At 39.3% G+C, this 12,100-nt stretch overlaps 1 protein-coding gene across 1 annotated transcript in view; it reads right to left on the minus strand.

The window, feature by feature from the left end:
• The window catches only part of PIGN (phosphatidylinositol glycan anchor biosynthesis class N), a 363,689-nt gene that overhangs the window by 80,710 nt on the left and 270,879 nt on the right, over positions 1-12,100 (minus strand). The window contains exons 23-25 of the mRNA XM_073678652.1: positions 7,706-7,792; positions 4,278-4,333; positions 540-615 (exon numbers count right to left, since the gene is read on the minus strand). Of these exons, the coding sequence (XP_073534753.1) occupies positions 540-615; positions 4,278-4,333; positions 7,706-7,792 (219 nt within the window). The remainder of the gene's footprint in view (positions 1-539; positions 616-4,277; positions 4,334-7,705; positions 7,793-12,100) is intronic.

The raw sequence follows: 12,100 nt of genomic DNA on the forward strand, positions 1-12,100 counted from the left end.
GCATTGAAGCTATGGACTGGCCTGCCCATTCCCCAGACCTGAATCCGACTTAGCACATCTGGGACATCATGTCTAGGTCCATCCACCAACGTCACGTTGCACCACAGACTTTTCAGGAGTTGGCGGATGCTTTAGTCCAGGTCTGGGAGGAGATCCCACAGGAGGACCATCTGCATCCTCATCAGGAGCATGCCCAGGCATTGTAGGGAGGTCATACAGGCACGTGGAGTCCACACACAATACTGAGCCTCATTTTGACTTGTTTTAAGGACATTACATCAAAGTTGGATCAGCCTGTAGTGTGTTTTTCCACTTTAATTTTGGGGGTGACTCCAAATCCAGGCCTTCATTGGTTAATAAATTTGATTTCCATTGATGATTTTTGTGTGATTTTGTTGTCAGCACATTCAATTTTGTACAGAACAAAGTATTCAATGAGAATATTTCATTCATTCAGATCTAGGATGTGTTATTTGAGTGTTCCCTTTATTTTTTTGGGCAGTGTATAATTACACAATCAAAGAAAGTCACCCTCCTACCTTCCACATCATCAAGGCGCCCATCACAAAAGGGTTAAACACAGTAAGGAAGCAATATACAGAAGCCGGGTCAAAACTGAGAAAGAATTAAAAAAACAGGTAGAATAGTGACAACCATGGAACAAATACTTATAAATAATAATTATAAAATTGCTATAAATAAACTCTAAATTTACCTTCAGCACAATATATGGGTATTGCACTTACCTAAAAACTTAATGTAGAAGAAAATAAAAAAAGTAATGACTAAACTATGCTTCAGAAAGACCCGCTTAAAGTGATTGTTCAAGGTCAACAATTACTGGACCAAGATGGTAAATGCCATAAAATAAAAAGATGAGAATTAGTTACCTGTTGAATTCCCATTGCCCCAGCGCTCCCTGCAGGTTTCTGTGTATATTACACTTGAAGAAAAGATGTCATGTCCTGCAGAAAATGAATGGAGCAGCAGCGCCAAAGCGCTCCATTCACACTAAGGGCAAAGCACCTTCATTCTGATGATGGTTGGGGGTCCCAAAAGTTGGTCCCTAAGCATCAGACATTTATCCCTTATTCTGTGAATAGGTGGTGGGTGGTAATTGAGGTACAACCCCTTTAACACGTTACCATGTCATGATGCATATATCAGTCATGAACCGGTGCCAGTTCCCACACCATGACAGATATGCCATCATGATAATCTGGGGAGTACTGCCCACTTTATTTACAAAATTATAGAATTCTAGCTGGAGACCGGCTGTACTGCACAGCCAGACTCTTGCTGCAATTGAACAGTACCAGAGTTACCTCTAGTAATAGTATAACCCATTGGACCTGTCACCAAGAAGAAAGTGGACAGTTTTTGAACATTGGACTTATTTTGTTCCCACTATTCACATGAGCATTCTGCCTCTTTTTGTTTTAATCAGCCAGAGCTATGGTACAATTTTTTTTATTTTTACCAAGGGGGCATTGCTCACAGATTCTCTGTTAGCGTGTGTTTAGACTGCTCTGCATTATTACCCTGTGAGTCACGCCCCCTAGGTAAAGACTATTAAAATAAGCACTAAATAAAAAGGCCGGTATCTCTGGAACCATATTGAAAAAAAAGATAATAATAATAATAATACTCAGGGGAGCAGCTGGTATATAGTATTTGCAAAAAGTGGCCACTTTTGACATGGTCACAGGTCCTCTTTAAATGCAGCGATCAAAAGGAACTGTAGTGCCCAAGATGTTTCACAGATGAAGGAGGATCACTGTCAATCCGTTGCCCCCATCGACATGATCACAGAGTGTCAGTGATTAACCATAACAAGCCTGGGGCTTAACAATGGCCCTCAGGCGAATGGCCCTTAGGTCTGCCATCAGTATCTGCCTATTAAGCCATACCAGAGGCGTGGCATAATAGGTTATAGTATAGCACTGACAGGTTATAGTGCTTTGGAATACTATTGTGTGAATAAACTGAAATGTACTGCATGTAACATAATTCTGCAAACAATTTCAAATTTTTAAACAATTTGAAAAAAGAAGAAAACCAATTCTTCGCTATGAACACATTTTTGCTTTGAAATGCTCTCTCAAAGAGGTTCTCCAAGAATGTGATAAAAATGGCAGCAGTCACATATTTCAAGCTGCAACCCATCTTAGTCACATGTCAGAATGGATTGTGATCTGAAGAAACACCTCTGAAAACATGTCTCAATTGTTAGAGGAGCAGCATCGCAAACAAACATAACTGATCTGCTCACTCAGCCAAAAAGTAGGAGAACAAAAAAAAAACCTTCTCCTCGGCTGACTGAACACAATAGGCTGGATGGAAACAAAAGCCCATTGTGATCAGTCAGCTGAGAAGTTTTTTTTTTCTCCTACTCTGGCTTAGTGAGATCAGTGTAAATACTTTTATGCCCAAAAATGACACAAGTATTCTCGGAGTGATACATTTATTGGCTAACCAGAAACAAATATATATATATATATATATATATATATATATATATATATATATATATATATATATATATATATATATATATATATATGCAAGCTTTCAGAGCTCAGAGGCTCCTTCTTCAAGCAATATTACAAAATGAATTGATAATACAAAAGGCACAACATTTAAGTGATGTTACAGCAAGACATTTGTTCATGAGGTGTAAGGGGTGATGCCTCCTAATGATAAGTCAAAGAGATCAAATTTAAGGGTTTTTAGTTGCAAATGGCAACTCTGTGGGAATGTTTAATCATCTGGAGACCTTGTGGAGGTGTGAATAGAATCCATGCAGTGAGTCATAAATCCAGGTGTTAGATTGAGTCCTGTTGTTAAGGAATTGAACATTCTAATCAATTTGAAGTCCCAAAATTTTCTCTCTCTGTCGCCCTTGAAATGACCTTAAAGTATTAAAACTTTTAGATCTGACAAACAGTGTCCCGGGCCAGAGAAATGTTTTCCCACAGGCGTGTCCAGTTCATTCTTAATTGTGTGTCTGTGTAAATTCATTCTCGTTTGCAGTTTTTGCATAGTTTCTCCAATATAAACTCCTTCTGGGCACCTTGTACATTGTATCATGTTCATCACATTGGAGGATGTACATGAAAAGACATCCATGATTTTGTAGTCCTGATATGTGTTAGGTATGCAGACTCTATTTGATGGTAATAAGTGGGTACCAGTTTTGCATTTTTTTGTTTTTACATGGGAATGTGCCCGTCACTGATGGTGATGAGAGAACACTTCTGACAAGGAGATTCCTTAAGTTAGGGGGCTGTTTGTAGGAGAGAAGTGGTAGTTCTGGGAATATTTCTTTCAGTTTGTGGTCTCTGTGGAATATGGGTTGCAGATCAGCACTAATTTTCCTTAGGGTGTTTTCACATTGCGATCTGTGTCCCCGTCGGGGCATACGTCCTAAATCGTGGAAGGTCAGCAGATCATCTGTTGAGCCTGTCCAGATTATTAGCATTATTAGCATCAATGTAGCAGAAGTAAGCTAGAGGTTTTATAGAGCAAGATGACAAAAACTCCTCCTCTAGGTATGTTCACTCACGATGCTGTTCCTCTGACATCGACACACATTTGTTGAGCAGTGTTTCTTCAGGTTACAAGTACAACCTGTCCTGACACGTGATTGTGATGGGTTACAGCTTGAAATGTGTGACAGTGACCATTTTAATCACATTCACAGAGAACCCCTCTGGATGTACATTGCAATGTTCATTATTTAATTAAATATGTTCATTTTTCATTACTAAATTTCATTTCTGTACAGAGACTCCATTAACAATTTTAACCGTTATCTAAGGCTAGGTTTACATTTATGCGATAATGGAAGCCACTGCATTCTGTTGGATCTGTTGAATGATATGAAAAAAAAAATTCCCAATGCAGAACAGAGCCTAAACAGTGCAAAAATGATTCACCTCGTCCCCCGAGTACATATACCGCAATTCTAATTCACAGGAAAGTTCCTACAGAACATCAATATTCTTGTGGAGGAACAGAAACCTGTTACTTGGTTATAAACAGAAAGCATGGAAAGATTTGCACTAAGTATTTCTGATAGTCCAGTAATTATACTGTATAATAACAAGATAAAAAGGTTGCAATAACGCCTGCAGCTCTGGTAAAGAATCAATAGGCTCCTCTCTTTTATCTCATACTGCTGGTATTTGACACTACATTAGACCAATAATGGATTCTAAACTAAGAGTTTCATTCCTGTTCACATTTTGTTTTATCTTATTTTTTTTTTACAATACCTGTTAACTGACGCTATATTTCCAGTCCCAAAAAAAGCTGTGACTATAAAGAACATCTAACAGAACATTAAGGAAAATTTGTATTAAGCAGAGGCAGCTGACGCAGCCCAAAAGTAGCCTGTGCTATGACTAAGACAGCTATATTGTATTATCCCCCTGACACTGATAAGTGGCCAAATAGAGGTAATTATTTACCGGCCATCACTTCCCTCACCTCCACCGCAGTGTAGTGGGAGATGGAACATGTTTTATAGAAATCGTTACAAGAACATCATTTATAGACGGAAAGTTACAAACCAAAGAGATTATGTGCGTGCTGTGTCTTTAATGGGGAAATACAATATGTGTATTTTAATTAAAAGATCACTTCTAAGAAAACCCCACAAATAAAAGAATAATTATTGAATGGCTAAAATAACACAATGTGAAAACAAAAGCTTGAACACTATGACTTGTAACTGCATTGGAAAAAATGTTAATTATATTTACACAGTCATGATGGGGGGAGTTATTGGTGGTCTTATTACAACTAATCTAGAATTTTCTATATTCATTGGAAAGCAATAATTCTATTGGTTGTTATGGTTTAGCAAATATACTTTCCCATAGAAATTCTCACTTGTAATCAAGATGACTTGTGTCAGTGCAGTCCCAAGGCGTATAAGTAATAAAATATAAAGCAGAATATACCAGGGAAGTTGTATGACAGCAATAAAGAAATTGAAGATAATTGCAAGTCTGCATAGCACAGCTTCTTGTAGACAACGAAGGTTAGTGCCAAATTTCTGCCCCTCTCTGCATTGGGCTAACGTTTGCACAGTGCCTGTGAAATGCATGCTGCTGCATAGGGCTAGGATTCTCCTAGGCTTTGGACTTTCGCAGTCTTGCACCCTGATCTCAATTAAGTATTAGCCACATAACCATAGACTTTGATACAGATATGATTTGGTTAAACATCCTTAAGATGAGCCGGTCACCAGAGCTGGTGTCTGCACACATGGTGATGCCCATGAGCAGAATATTCTTTTCTAAAAAGTAAGTTATAAGTAGCATGGAGAAAAAAGGACGCTGCAATAATGTGGACTTGGTCAGTGACTTGGAATGATGTCTGTATCTGGAGGTTCTCTTAATATTTAAATGGGTGTTCTCAAATTTTTGCGTTGCTTTAATTAGTTTGAGAACATGAAAATGAGCAAGTTTGCAATTGACATTTTTTTTCCATCTTTTGCAATTGACATTTTTTTTCTATCTGCTGTCATTCTCCTGCAATAAGAGATTTTATCTTTTATAGTGTACAGCTGGTTTCCATGGAGTCTGTCCTCTAGTGACTGGCTGAGAGTGCTCAGTAGTTACATTCCTGGAGAGGGGTTAACTCCTAACATACCAGTCAGCTCTCTCCAGCACACTGATTTCAATATAACACTTAGATGATCACCTCCCTCCTCTCCCTTTCATTTTCTGAAGAGATAGTTATAAAATAACCAGCTTTCACAGCAGGTTTGCTAATCACGGGTCTCTGGTCTCCTAGTCTACTGTCTGGACCTCTGTGCTTGTTCAAATGCCCTATTAGTTCTATGTGTAAATAATGTGATTAGTACACGACTGATAAATCATATAACTATTGAGGTTACCAAAAAACTGGGCACTTACTCGCCATTGATGTTTCCAAGCTGATTTTGTAATTATAAATAAGCAGTCTAATAATAATAAAAGAATGTGGCAAAAGCATGAAAAAACCCACAACATACAGTACAGACCAAAAGTTTGGACACACCTTCTCATTTAAAGATTTTTCTGTATTTTCATGACTATGAAAATTGTACATTCACACTGAAGGCATCAAAACTATGAATTAACAAATGTGGAATTATATACTTAACAAAAAAGTGTGAAACAACTGAAAATATGTCTTATATTCTAGGTTCTTCAAAGTAGCCACCTTTTGATTTGATGACTGCTTTGCACACTCTTGGCATTCGCTTGATGAGCTTCAAGAGGTAGTCACCGGAAATGGTTTTCACTTCACAGGTGTGCCCTGTCAGGTTTAATAAGTGGGATTTCTTGCCTTATAAATGGGGTTGGGACCATCAGTTGTGTTGTGCAGAAGTCAGGTGGATGCACAGCTGATAGTCCTACTGAATAGACTGTTAGAATTTGTATTATGGCAAGAAAAAAGCAGCTAAGTATAGAAAAACGAGTGCCATCATTACTTTATGAAATGAAGGTCAGTCAGTCTGAAAAATTGGTCAAACTTTGAAAGTGTCCCCAAGTGCAGTTGCAAAAACCATCAAGCGCTACAAAGAAACTGGCTCACATGAGGACCGCCCCAGGAAAGGAAGACCAAGAGTCACCTCTGCTTCTGAGGATAAGTTTGTCCGAGTCACCAGCCTCAGAAATCGTAGGTTAACAGCAGCTCAGATTAGAGACCAGGTCAATGCCACACAGAGTTCTAGCAGCAGACACATCTCTACAACAACTGTTAAGAGGAGACTTTGTGCAGCAGGCCTTCATGGTAAAATAGCTGCTAGGAAACCACTGCTAAGGACAGGCAACAAGCAGAAGATACTTGTTTGGGCTAAAGAACACAAGGAATGGACATTAGACCAGTGGAAATCTGTGCTTTGGTCTGATGAGTCCAAATTTGAGATCTTTGGCTCCAACCACCGTGTCTTTGTGCGACGCAGAAAAGGTGAACGGATGGACTCTACATGCCTGGTTCCCACCGTGAAGAATGGAGGAGGAGGTGTGATGGGGTGGGGGGTGCTTTGCTTTGAGGCATACTGAACCAGCATGGCTACCACAGCATCTTGCAGCGGCATGCTATTCCATCCGGTTTGCGTTTAGTTGGACCATCATTTATTTTTCAACAGGACAATGACCCCAAACACACCTCCAGGCTGTGTAAGGGCTATTTGACCAAGAAGTAGAGTGATGGGGTGCTACGCCAGATGACCTGGCCTCCACAGTCACCAGGCCTGAACCCAATCAAGATGGTTTGGGGTGAGCTGGACCGCAGAGTGAAGGCAAAAGGGCCAAGTGCTAAGCATCTCTGGGAACTCCTTCAAGATTGTTGGAAGACCATTTCCGGTGACTACCTCTTGAAGCTCATCAAGAGTGTGCAAAGCAGTCATCAAAGCAAAAGGTGGCTACTTTGAAGAACCTAGAATATAAGACACATTTTCAGTTGTTTCACACTTTTTTGTTAAGTATATAATTCCACATGTGTTAATTCATAGTTTTGATGCCTTCAGTGTGAATGTACAATTTTCATAGTCATGAAAATACAGAAAAATCTTTAAATGAGAAGGTGTATCCAAACTTTTGGTCTGTACTGTATATTAAGATATACTAGTTAAACATCAATTTCACTATAAAAATACTGTATATATTTTCCATTATAGACATTATTCCACACACAGAAAGGATACCAAAAAGAAAGCTCTCCGAGTGTCATCCAGATTCAGTTGTCGAAACTGAGTTATATCAGCGCTGCAGGAGAAGTCAATACAGTTAAGCTGTGGAGGAAACAAGAGAAAATCAATGTGATGTGTCATTCTAGTCACTTTTAATAAAGGCATATGAATTCTGCTCTCAGTAAACCATGAAACGGACATGTGTCAGTTAGAAGAACCAAGAAAAAGGACGTTCAATTCAGCAGTGAAGATGATGGAAAACGTCATGAAGAACAGTGTGAGAGATCCATCACATCAGAAAGATAAAAACTGGACATCTAATGCAGGAATCTGGTCACAAGTTTATTGTCACTAGGTTTTGTGAACATAAAGTTAGAATACGAGCTTTGTATATATTACACCTGACTAAAATATGCCCTGTATTAAGCAGTAGTATAGCCGGTGGGAAGTCCGGGGTGAGAGGCCCCACCGTGGTGCTCATGCGGTTTCCTGTCACATCTGAGAGATAACTAGCCTGGTGGACTCGTCATGATTTGGAGTCAGAGGAGTATTTTATTTTGCAGCCACTAATGGCACTATCACTTTTTAAAAGCACTTGGGAATTTGTAACTTTAAAATGGAATTAAGAACATTATTACATTTGTGGAGAATTTGAGAAGTTACGGTAATTTATTTTATTTTTTTGGGGTGAGGCGACTACTATTAGCTGGGTACTCAAGGGACATCATTATTTTGGGGGGCACTCAGAACATTACTAATAGTTAAGAAGGCATTATTACTTTTCAGGGGACAATATTACTTATTTAATAAGCTCTTAATAGAAATCTACTGCTGTATAAGAGGTACTCAGGGCATTATTATTTTATGAGGGGACACTAAGGACACTGATACTTTATACTGGGGCACTTAGGACATTATTACTTTATAAGTGCAATCTGAAGATTTTACTTTGTAAGGGGAACTTGAAGCTGTTATGACTTCTCTGACCTTGATCTGTCCCTGCCTGACCGTGGAGGTTGGCACCTCGGGATAACGCAATGGCGCCCCCACTCGATGGCGGCTCACCCTGAATGTCCTTAGCAGCTCCTAGTATCACTAAAGTAGCACGTAAGGAATAAAGGAATCACACACATAACAAATGCAACCAACTTAAGCTATAGTAGTGTGAATGAATCCAACAAGGACTATAACTAGCAGGAAACACCAGCAGGCGAAGGAATATAAAGCTGCACCCGAAAGGTGATAGGGCAGACAAACTGAGTAAATGAAAACCACTTGTTACCCAAAACCAACAGGAAAAAAAGATAGAACTAAAACACCCAAAGAAAAGGAGTATCTGATGTGGCTCAGCGGCAAGAGACGCAGACCACAGAACACAGGATCAATGGCTCGAATCCAGACACATGACAGAAGCATTATTATTTTGCAAGAGGTATAAATGGAATTACAACCATTAAAAGGGGCACACATGGGGATTTTACTTTATAACATCTGGGGGACAATATAAGCATTATTATCTGCCATCATCGTTTTCAGGGACATGTCTCTATAACACAATTTTTGGAGTAATTATAGTAATAATATCAATGATTTTGAAGCCCAGAATTTGAGGGCATCGTGCCACACTGGACTTACAGTTATGGAGTGAGATGGAACAGCAACAGGTGTAGAATTGGGAATAGCAGCAGGATGGGAAAATTGTGAGTTGGGAATAGATGGGTGGTGTTGGAAATAGGAGAAGTCTAGTGTCTCTGTGTTGCAAACTCGGCAGGCAAGTGGTGGCTGCAAGAAATCAACATGGTGATCTAAACCATTTGGAAAAGATGTGAAAAGTGACTCCCATCAGAAAGGATGTCACATATAAGTCATTATACTTGACTGTACAGTAATCTCTAAAGTTTGAAGCACTTTTATCAACCACTATAAGGTCAATTTATAATGGCAATATTGCTCTTGGTGTTTGTATCGTGGCTCATTTTTATTCGATAAAAACATTGTCATCTGCTGAGGTGCCCAATTACCCAACTAAGACTAGGATGCACCTCTGAAGTTATAAACATGTTACCAGAGTAGGTGACCTGCTCATATTTGTTTCGCTCCCCTGAACTGTACCCTTAGTTACGCCTCTGAAGTAATAAACCATATAGAGCGCACTGGGTAATTTCTACAACTCCCATAGAGTTGTATAAAGCAGCTGGAGCGCATGCTGAACATTGTAACAATGTGAATGTATATACAGGAAAATTGTCTGCAACACTTCCACACTACAATGGACGAACGACGTGACTCCATATGCCCTTATTAGTGAGATGGAGACCCCTGTTACCTAATGTTTATCACCTACTATTCTGATGATTAATCATGATTATTAAAGGAAACCTCCTATAATTGGCTTCCCTTGAAATTTTCCCTATTGTAAACTCCATAACAGTGAACAAAAACACTTCACTACCTGCACAGCAATAATTCACAACCTGGACAAAATTTCCATTAAGGATACTTTTTTTTTTCATTCAATTTTCTAACAAAAAAAGAATCAATGGCTGACAAGTTGCCGTTTTTTTCGGACTATAAGACACACTTTTTTCCTCCAAAGTTTTGGAGGAAAATGGCGGGTGCATCTTATAGTCCGAATGTTAGGGGGTGGGGGTGTGTATATATATATATGAATATTCATGCTCCTTAATAGCGGCACACAGTGTATCCGCAGCACAGCTCCTGCTACTGCCGGGCGATCGCGTGTGCCCGCTATTAACCCCTTCAGGACCCAGCCTATTTTGACCCTAAAGACCTTGGCATTTTTGTCAATTCTGACCAGTGTCCCTTTACGAAGTAAAAACTCTGGAACACTTCAACGGATCCTAGCGATTCTGAGACTGTTTCTTTGTGACATATTGTGCTTCATGTTAGTATTAAATTTAGGTCGATAATATTTGCGTTTATTTGTGAAAAAATCAAAAATCGGGCAAAAATTTTGAAATTTTCAAATTTTGAATTTTTATTCTGCTAAACCAGAGAGTGATGTGACACAAAATAGTTTATAAATAACATTTCCCACATCTCTACTTTACATCAGCACAATTTTGGAAGAAAAAAAATTTTGGGGTAGGAAGCTTGAAGGGTTCAAAGCGCATCAGCAATTTATCTTTTTTCCAGCAAAATTTACAAAACCATTTTTTTTAGTGACCACATCACATTTGAAGTCCTTTTGAGGGGTGTACATGACAGAAAACACCCAAAAGTGACACCATTCCAAAAACTGCACCCCCTCAAGCTACTCAAAACTACATTCAAGAAGATTATTAATCCTTCAGGTGCATCACAGGAACTAAAGTAACATGGAAGAAAAAAATTAACATTTTAATTTTTCTAACAAAAATTTTCTTTTAGCCTAAATTTTTTAATTTTCACATGGGTAACAGGAAAAAATGCATCCTAAAATTTGTTGGGCAATTTCTCCTGAGTACACCGATACCTCATATGTGGTCATAAACCACTGTTTGGGTGCACGGCAGGGCTCAGAAGGGAAGGAGCGCCATTTCACTTTTTGAATGGAAAATTAGCTCAAAAGTCAAATTTTTGTGAAAAAAAAGTACTTTTTCATTTTCACAGATCAATTTGTGAAGCACCTGGGGGTTTAAAGTGCTGACTATGCACCTAGGTAAGTTCCCTGGGGGGTCTAGTTTCCAATATGGGGTCACTTGTGGGGGTGCTCCAATGTTTAGGCACACAGGGGCTCTCCAAACGCAACATGGTGTCCGCTAACAATTTGAGCCGATTTTCCATTCAATTTGTTAGCGGACACCATGTCGTGTGGGTGGTGAGCATTTTGAACCCCCCCAAGTGCTTCACAAATTAATCCGTAAATATGAATAAAGAAAATTTTTGTGGAAATTTTTTTTTTTTTTTTTACGAATCAATTTGTGAAGCACCTGGGGGTTCAAAATGCTCACCACCATCTAGATAAGTTCCCTGGGGGGTCTAGTTTCCAAAATGGGGTCACTTGTGGGGGAGCTCCAATGTTTAGGCACACAGGGGCTCTCCAAACGCAACATGGTTCCAATTTGTTAGTGGACACCATGTCGTGTTTGGAGAGCCCCTGTGTGCCTAAACATTGGAGCTCACCCACAAGTGACCCCATTTTGGAAACTAGACCCCCCAAGGAACCTAACTAGATGCATAGTGAGCACTTGGAACCCCCAGGTGCTTCACAAATTGATTCATAAAAATTAAAAAGTTTTTTTTTTCCACAAAATTTTTTTTTCATTTTTACGGATTCATTTGTGAAGCACCTGGGTGTTCAAAATGCTCACCACCCATCTAGATATGTTCCCTGGGCTCAAATTGTTAGCGGACACCATGTTGCGTTTGGAGAGCCCCTGTGTGCCTAAACATTGGAGCTCCCCCACA

This window comes from Phyllobates terribilis, unplaced genomic scaffold (assembly GCF_046119375.1).
Source record: "Phyllobates terribilis strain yellow unplaced genomic scaffold, ASM4611937v1 Scaffold_4__5_contigs__length_816908805, whole genome shotgun sequence".
NCBI lineage: Eukaryota > Metazoa > Chordata > Amphibia > Anura > Dendrobatidae > Phyllobates > Phyllobates terribilis.